Below are 12,488 nucleotides of genomic sequence, written 5' to 3'. Positions count from 1 at the left end.
TCTCCGTCACCTTATGTACCTTCTTGTACTTCTCCTGTGGAGATTTCTTGCTGCTGGTTTTCTTTCCCGACCTGCAGACTCTTGCTATGTGTCCTACTTTTCCACGCTGTCTGCACACTTTGTCCTAGAACCAGCAATCCTTATGGTCGTGTGTTGTTCTGCCGTAGCGAAAGCACTTTACTGTTCCGTATGACATTTCATTTGTGCCATATTCTTGCGGTCTCCGTTGTATCTCTGCCGCGCCCCGTGCTGCTGCTTCGTGTGATACTGCAATGCTGAAAGCCTTGTCCAGCGTAAGATCCTTTTCTGATAGAAGCCGTTTCTGGGTTCCTTCACTTTGAAGCCCACATACAAACTTGTCCCTTAAAGTATCTGCTAGTCCCGTTCCAAACTGGCAGTGTTTCAATAGCTTGCGCAGTTCCGTTAAATACTCAGCATTACTTTCATCTTTATGCTGGTTCCTTTTGTGAAACTTAAATCTTTCTGCTATCAGCAGCGGTGTGGGGTCTAAGTGGTCCTGTAGGATTGACACTGTTTTCAAAATCCTTTTCCACTGGCTTCTCTGGGGTTACTAGGTTTCGCAGTAAGCCATACGTTTTTGCACCCATTGAATTCAACAATACCAGCGCTTTCATGTCATCTGGCACTTCATTCGCCTTGCAGTACACTTCTATGCATTCGACATATGTCGTCCAATCTTCGACTTCATTGTCGAACGCTGTGACACTGCCACTCTTCGGCATCCCTGGGTGTGGTTAGACTGGCTAAAAATGGCGTCTCCCGCGCTCTCCCTTCTTCCCCGCTGCGGCTTAAAATGGCGTCTCCTGCGCTTTCCTTTCTTCCCCGCTGACGCTGCTCGGCCCTTGAACACCGGCTGCTCTCTGCGCGTTTTCCTGCACGCCTCTCTCTCCCATTGACACTGCTCGGCCCTTGAACACCGGCTGTGCTCTGCTCTCTCTCGTTGACGCCGCTCGGTCCTGAACACCGGCTACGCCCTGTGCGCTCTACCCTCTCTCTTTCCCCCATCGACGCTGCTCGGCCATTTCATGTGTTGTCGGTCGGCTCTAGCCGCCGCTGTCCGGGAAGGGTCTGCGCAGTACCTGTTGCCAGCCCGTTTCGCTGGACCACCGTGACTGGAGAACCAAGCCTAGCTCTCGACAGCCTCCCCTGCGATGCTCAAATCTCCGATGGATGACTGGGGGGTTTCCCATGGTCGACGCCCGTGCTTCTGGACTCGGCCTTCTTCCACTGTTCTCCAGGAGCGAATCCCTGGGAGGTGATGCAGAGTTGCAGGTAGGTTTGAATCTGCTCGTCGCCAGTGTTAGATCTGTGTATCTTGATGTTGTGTCCTTCAATAATTAGACAAGAGACTGCAGGGAACAATCAACAGGTGTTTACTGAATGAGGGTTACTCTAAAACTAACTATACAGATCCCTACTCAGGGTTTATATACAGGTGTGGTCACTGCCGGTACTACAGTATACAGGAGCTGTAAAAAGTAGTTCTCCCCTTAAAGGTACATACATTACACCAGCCATGCCCGACGCCACCACAGTCGGAACAACATAAGTCATTATATTGACGCTGGTAGACTCTGAACAAGAGGTGGAAATTACACATCTACAGGAACTTCCAAGAGTCAGCCCCAAGCCTTCCATCAGCAATGCCCTGAAAGTGCAAGGACAGATTATCAATTGAGGAGCCATGTCTCCTCAACTTAATTTCCTCTAGCATGACAGATTTAACCTTTTGTACTGCAGGTTCCAAGCCAAAGGAATGTAAGACAAATGCTAGTATTGATTTTAAAACATTTTGTCCTTCCAGGGTCTCAGCAGGATTTTGTGGTTCGTTGAATCACAATACGTTGGCCTAGATTCCAAAATCTGATGTCACTGTTCCTGAATTCTGTTGTCAATAAGGAGGAAAGAAACAGATAAAAGGAGTGTAAGGACTGGAGAAGAGGAGAAAATACCTTCTCAGTATAGCTAACACCATAGTCACATTTCAGTTCAGGACAAAAGTGCTCACTTCAAAACTAAGTTTGAACTTCAGGGTCCAGTGAACCTTGCTTCAAGTAAGGCCTCGGTTCTGTGTTTGGCAGAGCTTCCAATTTCACCTTATTTTCTAATACAATTAGATGCGGAAGGATGGGAGGAGGCTCGAGTGGAGCATAAATGCCAGCATGGACTGTTTGGGCTGAATGGCCTATTTCTGTGCTGTAAATTCCATGTAATATCTAATTTTCCTTTCTCATTATCACACTGAACAACTAAATTTGAACATCTGTCCGAATTTTGAGTTTATTTACACCATTTCTGACCAGGACTAACAAACTCTAGAATCCCAGTGACAACAGAATGTTCAAGATATTTTTTAAAAATTGCGAGATACCAATTGTGTATGGAAAAGGACCAAGAATTATAAGAATCTGGAATGTGTCTTTTTACCAATGCATCTGCAGAGAAGATTTCATGTCCACAAGTCCATTTGATCAGCTTTATTCAAGAGCAGATAGCACAGATTGGTGTGACCAATAACTCAACACTTATGGTATCAAACAGCTCTGTTGCCAGTGTGGACAGTATAAAATGAATGTCCCAAATAATTCTGGTTTACGGATATGCCTAGCTGAAAATTTTTACTTAAATCTGCAGATGGTGTTACCAGACGTTCTCTTCTGAGCTCAAGTAAGTTCAGGACATGTATTTTTATATAGAAAATTATTTGAAAAACTCATCTTGCCCCCTAATTAAAAGTGAACGACTTCTTAGTACAGCAACCAAAATGGGTTGATAGTGAATCCCAGCAGGCCTGAAAATAATATCATTGTTCACCAATGCAAAGTTACAATTGTTGCCTTAGCCTGGATGAAGTGAATTGCCCTTAGTAAGTATGAAAATGGTAAAAATGGGTTCAGAAACTTCCCCAACACGGATACTGAAAGGTTGTGAAGCACTGTGACTCGTATCCAGACAAGTTAATGGAGCACATTTGTGTTGGTGCCAGGTTAACGACCACAGCTCCTTAGATTCCAGCTGTCCTTATTTATTTGCAATCTTTACCAAATCGAGTTCCATCACATAGCCACTGTTGCAGCTTTCCACCTCCAGTTGCCTGAAAAGTCAAATCATTGGAAGATAGACCATACCAATGTCTGATTAGAATCTTGTTTTCACCAGCTTAATTTGGACCCATTTGAAGTAATGGTTTCTGGTGATCATAAATCCTTTTCTTTCAAAACTGTTTTTCTGCACGTCAGCTTGCAGAGTTCATGAGATTCATGTTCCAGTGAGAGACCCACCTTATTTGGTTTGGCATGTGGATAGAGCACTTAAGATCAAATCTTATCTAATATACGTATGAATTTGATTTGTCTCAGGAAATTAGTCATAGAGTTATACAGCACAGAAAGAGGCCCTTCGGCCCATCGCGTCTGCGCCGGCCATCAAGCCCTGTCTAATCTAATCTCATTTTCCAGCATTTGGTCCGTAGCCTTGTATGCTATGGCATTTCAAGTGCTCATCCAAATGCTTCTTGAATGTTGTGAGGGTTCCTGCCTCTACCACCCTTTCAGGCAATGAGTTCCAGATTCCAACCACCCTCTGGGTGAAAAAGTTTTCCCTCAAATTCCCTCTAAACCTCCTGCCCCTTACCTTGAATCTATGCCCCCTTGTTATTGACCCCTCTACTAAGGGGAAAAGTTCCTTTCTATCCTATCTATGCCCCTCATAATTTTGTATACCTCAATCAGGTCCCCCCTCAGCCTTCTCTGCTCCAAGGAAAACAACCCCAGCCTGTCCAGTCTTTCTTCATAGCTGAAACGCTCCAGCCCAGGTAACATCCTGGTAAATCTCCTCTGCACCCTCTCCAAAGCAATCACATCCTTCCTATAGTGTGGCGACCAGAACTGCACACAGTACTCCAGCTGTGGCCTTACCAACGTTTTGTACAGCTCCATCATAACCTCCCTGCTCTTATATTCTATGCCTCGGCTAATGAAGGCAAGTATCCCATATGCTTTTTTAACCACCTTATCCACCTGTTCTGCTGCCTTCAGGGATCTATGTACATGCACACCAAGGTCCCTCTGATCCTCTGTCTTTCCTCAGGTCTTACCATTCATTGTGTATTCCCTTGCCTTGTTAGTCTGTCCAAAATGCATCACCTCCCACTTTTCAGGGTTAACTTCCATTTGCCACTGTTCTGCCCATCTGACCAACCCATCTATATTGTCCTGTAGCCTGAGGCTTCCCGCCTCGCTATTTACCACCCCACTTTAGTGGGTCATAATTTGCAGTCGCAGGGCATCTAACAGTGTCTACTGTTTGTTAGATTTGCCCTTGCACGTTTAGGTTTTAAAATTTTTTGCATGGTAAGTTGCAGAAAGTGCGAGCTGATAAAAGTCGCAGCGAGGGAAACAGGGCCTGAACAGGACAAGCAACTGTGTAGCTCCTAAACCAGTCAGATTGAAAGATTGTGAAATTAACAGCACAAGGACTGAGAAGAGTGGGTGAATTCAATGTCAAACCAGGTACAGAAAGAAAAATAAAGAGAGAAAGAAAGATTGGATTAAGAGAGAAAAGAAAGACAGACAGAAAGGAAAAGTAAAAAAAGTTAAATTGTAAATTTGACATTTTTTAAATCTCCAGAATGAGACTACGCACTTGTAATAGTTCATTTTCAGTGCCAGAGGGGTTAATTGGCAGTAATTGAGTTAAGTTGAGTATATTCAAGACAGAGATTGATAGATTTTTGGACACTTAAGGAATCTAGGGATATGGAGATAGGGCAGGAAAGTGGAGTTAAGGTGGATGATCAGCCATGATCTTATTGAATGGCGGCACAGGCTCGAGTGGCCATATGGCCTACTCCTGCTCCTATTTCTATTTTTAATGTAATTACATAATTACATGGGATATACGACACAGAAACAGGCCATTCGGCCCAACCAATCCATGTCGGCGTTTAAGCTCCACACGAGCCTCCTCCCATCTTTCCTTATCTAAATCTATCAGCATAACCCTCTATTCCCTTTTCCCTCATATGCTTGTCTAGCCTCCCTTTAAATGCATCTATACTATTTGCTTCAACCACTCCCTGTGGTAGCATGTTCCACATTCTCACCAGTCTTTGGGTAAAGAAGTTTCTTCTGAATTCCCTATTGGATTTCTTGGTGACTATCTTATATTGATGGCTTCTAGTTATGCTCTTCCCCACAAGTGGAAACATTCTCTCTGGATCCACTCTTATCAAAATTTTTCATAATTTTAAAGACCTCCATGAGGTCACCCCTCAGCCTTTTTTCAAGAGAAAAGAGACCCAGCCTGTTCATCCTTTCCTGATATGTATACCCTCGCTTTTCTGGTATCATCCTTGTAAATCTTCTCTGCACCCTCTCCAGTGCCTCTATATCCTTTTTATAATATGGCGACCAGAACTGTACGTAGTACTCTTAAGTGTGGTCTAACTAAGGTTCGATACAGGTTTAGCATAACTTCCCTACTTTTCAATTCTATCCCTCTAGAAATAAACCCTAGTGCTTGGTTTGATTTTTTTATGGCCTTGCTAACCTGTGGTGCAACTTTTAGTGATTTGTGTTTTTGTACCTCTTTGTTCCTCTACCCCACCTCGACTCGCATTCTCCAAGTGATAAGTGACCTCCCTATTCTTCCTACCAAAATGTAATACCTCACATTTATCTGTGTTGAACTTCATTTGCCAATTATATGCCCATTCTGCAAGTTTATTAATGTTCTCCTCTAACTTGTTGCAGTCCTCCTCAGTATTGACTATCCCCCCCCCAATTTGGTGTCATCCGCAAATTTAGAAATTGTGTTTTTGATTCCTAAGTCTAAATCGTTAATGTAAAATGTGAGCAGCAGTGGTCCCAACACTGATCCTTGTGGAACACCACTACCCACCTTCTGCCACTGTGAATAGCTACCCTTTACTCGTACTCTCTGCTTTCTGTCCTGAAGCCAGCTAGCAATCCATTCTGCTGCTTGTCCGCTGACTCCGCATTCTCTGACCTTGTTCATCAGTCTATTATGGGCTACCTTATTGAAGGCCTTCTGAAAATCCAGATAAATTAACATCTACTGCATTACCATTGTCTACCCTCTCCCATTGTTTGGAGCTGGTATATCATACAATATTGGGGGAGGGAGGAAAAGCAAGCAGGAATTGTGGCATTGGTCACTGGAAAGGTTCCACAATGTTCAAGATATCTTAAAGCTAAGTCATCTCGTCATTGAAAGGGCGCTTGAAAAGATAAGAATTAAATTTCTGTGGCAAGTTTAGTTCGTATCTACCACGCAAATACAGCAACTTCACGCGATTCACTGCATTTCAATGGGGAGGCAACAAGCCTCATCATTATTTTGACATCAGTTTCTGGTCCATTGATGTTCACGGAGCCTTAATGCTTTACATAGGTTGAATCAAACGCAGTTCTAATCTAGGTACAGGAAACTTTGTGCTATCCGGCACCGACGGGACCGAGCTGCTGCCGTACACTCCAAACTGCCGTACACTCCAGAGCTAATGTTGAAACATACGGAGATTTTCATCTCCGTATGAATCAACAAACCCTGTTGCTTACAGCCTCTAAACAGTCGGCAAGCGTCTGTAGCTGAAGCTGTTGCTTAGCTACAGACCTTGCACAGCTTGACTGTTCAAAAAAGCAAAGAAAAGAAACGAAAAGAATAAAAACGGCTCCTGATTTTTGCCGGTGACTCCAGCTTGCCGGACGGTTTGCCTCCGGATAACTCAAAGTTTCCTGTAATTGGTTGTTGTTTGCTTTGTTTGATAACATAACATTAGGGAAACCCATCTGAAAACAGCACCTGGCCAAATAGGTTGTAAAAAATATTTCACTAAATTCTTCTTCAGCTAGATCAGGAGCCACCTGGAAAAGAGATTCTCTACCAGTGATGTAGCCACTGTCCCCATCACAGTGCAAATGGGTTCCCTTGGCACTATTTGAAAGACACCCTCATGGAGTAATACAGTTTCTTATCGGGGGGTGGGGGGTGGGAAACGGATTGGGCAACTCAAAATGATAGTGGTATACTTCTCGTTATTGCTGTGGACTCCCCAGTTTTGATGACAGCTACATTTGTATGTAATACAGAAAAGGAGAGATGGGGATTCTCTGTTTTCATATTGATATCAGCTTACCGTAAATATCCGTATATTTTGTGCTATTGAAAATATACCTTTTTTTGGTTGTTTTGATTTGTGAATTCTCATGCTACTGAAAGTGACGAGTGTTATTTCCATATCAAGTGCTCCCAGATTGGATATTGCACAGCTAAATGCAAAGTGAAACCCTCTGTACTTTGCCCTCTGTGCCTTAGTTTCAATCTCTGAATGGCACGCCCAACTGCACCAATATGACATTTTCCATCTCCCACACCAGCCATCCGCAGAACTGCAGAAATTACAGCACAGAGGAATCCATTTGGCCTACAAGGGGGAAGGGTAAGCGAACCAAAGCAAAGGCTCTTTGGATGACAAGGGAGATAGAGAAGATGATGAAACAAAATAGAGGGTTTATGATGCATGTCAGGTGAATTCTTCAAGGGAGAACCAGACCAAATACAATAAGTTGAGAGGGGAAGTGAAGATGAAAATAAGATTGGCAAAGAGAGAATATGAGAGTAGAATGGCAGTTAACATAAAAGGGAACCCAAAAATCTTCTCTCGTTACTGATTCGCTAATCAGCGGAAACCTTACCCTCTCAAAACCTTTCATAATCTCTTAGATTTCCCCCCTCAACCACCTCCATTCCAATGAAAAAAGTGCTAATTTTTCAAGCCTTTGTTCCTATAGTTTCTCATTCTTGTGTATCTTCACTGTACCCTTGGCCTTTACACTGCTGTAACATCCTTCCTATAATGAAGTGCACATAACTAGACGCAATACTCCAACTGTGGCCAGCCAATGTCTTGTACAAGTTTAGCATTATTTCCTTGTATCCAGTAATAGCCCAGATTGTTTAACTGTGGGGGGAAAAATGCACTGAAACACAGTTATGCTAGTACCAAAAATTGAAAATTAAGTCCTTGTTTTGTTTACAGTGGTATTAGTGGATTTTTAAAAAATCTAGTGGCATACGTTGCTTCTTGAATAATATCTGCAACATGCCTACTAATGTGCTTTGTGAGGAAAATCTATTGAGTATTGTTCACACCTCTAGTTATTAAAAGTACAAAGGCCACAGGATGCCATTGAGTGACTTATATGTGTTTTTTTAAATCTCAGGAGCTGATGTAGCACCGTCCCCACAGAGTAGCCGGCGATTCTTGGCAGCAGAGGCAGCCCTGATGAACGTACCACCAACTCCACCTTCTTCCAGGCACCTACTAACACATGGACACAGGAAGTCCCACAGCCTAGGATACAAGTCAGTAATCTATTCATCTGTTATTACTTTTGGATCATGTTAATTTTTCAGTGTGTAGGCATGAAAGAAATCTCACACTCTGTGGGAAATCCAGAGTTTCCTTGGTAGCTTTGTATGAGCTATTGGGAGAGAACATATTTTTGTTAGGTTATCTCTTCTCATTTAATTAACTTGGATTCAGATTATTTTCCAAGATCTGGGACACTTTTGTTTATTTAAGGTAATTTAAAAAAAATTATACAGTTTTCAGAGTCAAACCATCTTCTGTCCTCTGGAGTAAATAGCAGCATTAAGTGTTAATTGTTCTGCTTCCCTGTCTTGAAAATAAATTGTGTCGTGAGTCATGTTTATTTTTCCATTGTTGGATGTGATATACCTATCAATTCATCCAATGAAAAGCGACGAGTTAAGATAGTAACTATAGGTTTTTATTGGCTAAATAACAGAGCCCACCCTCGTGGGTGATCGGGTCCAACAAGGAGGAATACCAGCCAGTCGACCACCTTTATACCTGGGCAAGCAGGCGGAGCCATGGGCGGAGTCAGCTGTGGTCAGCCCAGGTATAACAGCGTGACAAGAGGTGACCTTGTGTAGTGATACAACAGTGTAAACAGTGATAACCATAGTGTAACGATATAACAGTGATAACCATAGTGTAACGATAGTGAACGATAAAAGTGGTTTACCACAGGATGTTTCTCTGAAAGCTCCAGAATGCCAAGGAGACCACTTGCACTGTTTGTTAGTGAGCCAGATAAAATAGATTCTTTGACCAGAAGTGTAATTCCTATAGTCTTGGAGGAGGTGGACAGACTGTAACCTCTTTTATACTGATTTTGTGCCATGCTCGTGCCACTGGCTCCCAGTCAGCCAAATTTATGTTGGGGTTGCTGCCGGCTGTATGAGCCCGCACATCAGGAGCCAGTGACCTGAAACTAACATGAAAGCAGCTAAGTACTGTAACAACATAGGTAAATTGGGAGTTATGTGAGGGAAGCAGAGTAATAAAGGAAGTGAGCAGAAATCATAAGGAAGGCTGCAGGTGTAAAAAAAGACAAAAAAAGTCTGGAAGAGAAAAGTATTTTTTAAAAATTACATAAAATACAATATTGGAGCAAATAGGGTAAGTTAGGCAAAATGAAAGAAAACAATACCTGAATTATGCACTCCAAAGGCTTCATGGATAAATGCACCCTCTGGTGTGCTACTGAGATATACAAAACCAAGAAAGCCCAAGATTAAATTGCTAGACTGTGCTGAGCTGGCTTGGGTACTGCAATTGGTCTTGGATCCTTAGGATAGAATAGAGGAAAATTAGTCCGGATTCTCACTTCTGATCATTGGAAAGTCTATTTGTGTGGATTTCAGGTTAATGCAGGATTCATCAGTTGTGCTGCTGTTGAGGTTGAATAACTTTACACTCACTTTCTGGCTCATACATGAAGTATGGCACTTGGGTGAGATACTAAAAGATTGCTGGTTCACAGGAAGCTGTACCCCAGTGTCAGGCTGCCTTCGTGAGAGGGGGGGCAAAAAGTAATGGGGAAGATGAAAAAGGAACCATTTGAAAATAAATGAATCTACACTGAATACAACCATAGAAGATGCTGAGAAGAGTCAAGTGTCACACAAAAGTGAAGTTGACTGGTGGGCTGTATTTGTTTCCCAGTATCGCTCACTATGTTGGATGCCCGCCAGGAACAGCTTTAACAGCCTTGCTGGAAGGTAGAGGAAAAACTGTGGTGGGAGCCTTTGAGTACCGCTCAAGTGCACCTTCTGCTGAGCTCACCAAGGACTATAATTTATTCTGTTTGTGGTAGTGTCTGTAGGATAGACTGTTTCACCTTCACAATTGAGGAAGATAGTGTGGATGCCATGGTTAAGTTTGGGTACTGGGGTCAATGTGAATAGTTGAGGTACCGGGGTTAATGTGAATAGTTTAGATGTCGGGTTTAATGCAGATATTTTGGAATGCTGTAGTGAATGTAGTTTTGAGAAAATGCGCAGTGATGGGAGTGAAATTTCAAAAAATAGTTTAAAACGTCAGTACAGTATTAAGAACAAAAATACGTCCCCTCCTTAGCTTAAGCAACTTTGTTCTTTATTTCTGCCACCAATCAGCCACCACCTCTTCCAAAGAAACCCAAAAGATGTCGACTACAACTCGGTTTCGACCAAAGCTGCACTGGCATTCCCTGACCATCTCATATAGTCCAAAATGTTCATTAACCCTATGTCGAGTTAGCCACTTTTGAGAGCTTGCCCACAGCTAGCACCACACCAACTGGTCCACAGCTACCTGGTCCATCCCTCTCTCCCCATCCAACCAGAGAAATATTGCCCCTATTTCTGCTTCATCCTCATCGTTATTGCCATTGAAACACTCATTCATATCACCTACAGGTTCAGCTTCTCCACCATTCCTTACCAACTTCCTCAACTCCATCCTGCACCAACTCATCCAGAACTCATCTGCTAGCTTCCTATCTGGGTACCCAGGCTTACAATGATAAATTATAAGGACAGGTATTCCAAAAGTAAGAATTCCTTTCTGCAAAAGAATAATGTAAAAGAATAATCTTCATAATGTGGTGAATATGCTAACATTCAACTAGTTCAGATTGTGACATTCTTTCACTATCTTTTGTTTCAAGTAAACATTCATGGATTGATTCATTAACCTAATTGCCAAAAAGATTCCGTAATCTCTCCATCTTCTCCACATCTTGAAGATGAAATGTTCCTCAGTAGGAAAGGGATTTTACCTCAAAAATACCATGAATTATGCTACAGTTCTTTATGCTTTTTGTTCTTTTTGCAAAGACTGATGGATTAAGGGCAGTTAAGTTGTTTCATTTCCTTCTAGTCAAAACATAAATAAATGGATGCACAAAAATGCTGAAACCTCTTTCCAATGGAAATGCCATTGTGATTCTTCTTCTGAATAGTAATTTGAAAAGAAAGTACAGTTTACTGTGTAGCTTTTCAGCATTCAAGTTATTGTCAAGAAATTTCAGTTGAATGCTCGTTCTCTAGGTAAAAATCACCTTATTCCTACAGTTATCTATAGCATGTGTGTGAATTGGGTTATAGTGTAAAAACTGATGTTACATGAAGGTGAAAGTGGGAGCTGATTAATTGTAAATGTCATTTATGGACTCTAAAGCAATTTGCTTATGTACAAGTTTTTCTTTTTATACATTCATAATAAACATCCCTAGAAATAATGGGGACATGTTTTGGTTTCTTTGGGGCAAAAAGTAACTTAAAATGCATGTACGTTTAAACTATATCGCTTACATGAGAAGAATTCAATTTCATGTCTTTTTCCACAGCTTTATACACAAGATGAATACAGTAGAGTTTAAGAGTGCTACATTTCCCAATGGAAGACCTCGGCACCTGCTGGATGACAGTGTAATGGAAAACTACACCCCTTCAAGAGTCCAGGCAGAAAGCTCCACCATTTCCAGTGGAATATCACTCGGTGCGTGAATACATCTCTGAGCTTTTACATCAAGAAAGCTTGGAGTGAAAACCACTTTGAAATTTGGAATCAGCATGACAATGTTTGATGTTATTGCATGATCCTCAAAAGGTTTTTCATTCAATGATGAATTAACTTTTAATAAACGAGTGCTAATAATGGGTTGGTGTTGCATCAGGCAAGGCAAGTAAGTTGTTCTGGATGCATAGACAATGGAGGAGTCGCGAGTGCAAGGATTACTGGATAACAATGCTGTCTTTATTCCTCAGAGGGCAGTGGAAGCAGTCTTTGAATATTTTTTAAGGCAGATTCTTGATGAGCAAGGGGGTGAAAGGTTATCAGGGGTAGGCGAGGATGTGGACTAATCAGATCAGCTATGATCTTATTGAATGGCGGAGCAGGCTCGAGTGGCCTACTCCTGCTCCTAATTCGTATGTTCGTATGTACATTGATTGACCGAATTTAAAAAGAAGCTGCAAAGATGATTTATTTTCCTACAGTGTGCACATACATGCTAAACACTCCCAACAGAACCAATTAATCCTGTGTCAAGTAACTCTGTCAAACAGAAAGAGTTGGATAAACATGTAGT

At 42.1% G+C, this 12,488-nt stretch overlaps 1 protein-coding gene across 18 annotated transcripts in view; it reads left to right on the top strand.

Annotated features, from left to right (window-relative positions):
* The window catches only part of ralgps2 (Ral GEF with PH domain and SH3 binding motif 2), a 911,087-nt gene that overhangs the window by 551,060 nt on the left and 347,539 nt on the right, over positions 1-12,488 (top strand). For 15 of the 18 annotated variants that reach the window (XR_015077609.1, XR_015077608.1, XM_085982223.1 and 12 more), the window contains 3 exons: positions 2,656-2,688; positions 8,268-8,409; positions 11,745-11,896. Coding sequence is in view for 16 of the 18 variants with exons in the window: in XM_085982223.1 (XP_085838349.1) it covers positions 2,656-2,688; positions 8,268-8,409; positions 11,745-11,896 (327 nt within the window). In the remaining 2 variants the exon portion in view is untranslated. The remainder of the gene's footprint in view (positions 1-2,655; positions 2,689-8,267; positions 8,410-11,744; positions 11,897-12,488) is intronic. The other 3 variants (XM_085982220.1, XM_085982224.1, XM_085982225.1) reach the window with 1 other exon arrangement.

This window comes from Somniosus microcephalus, chromosome 3 (genome assembly GCF_052327205.1).
Source record: "Somniosus microcephalus isolate GS21.2 chromosome 3, FLI_Smic_1.0, whole genome shotgun sequence".
NCBI classification, from domain to species: domain Eukaryota; kingdom Metazoa; phylum Chordata; class Chondrichthyes; order Squaliformes; family Somniosidae; genus Somniosus; species Somniosus microcephalus.
Note: the sequence above shows the minus strand (reverse complement) of the source record. Positions and strands in the feature narration are given on the sequence as shown.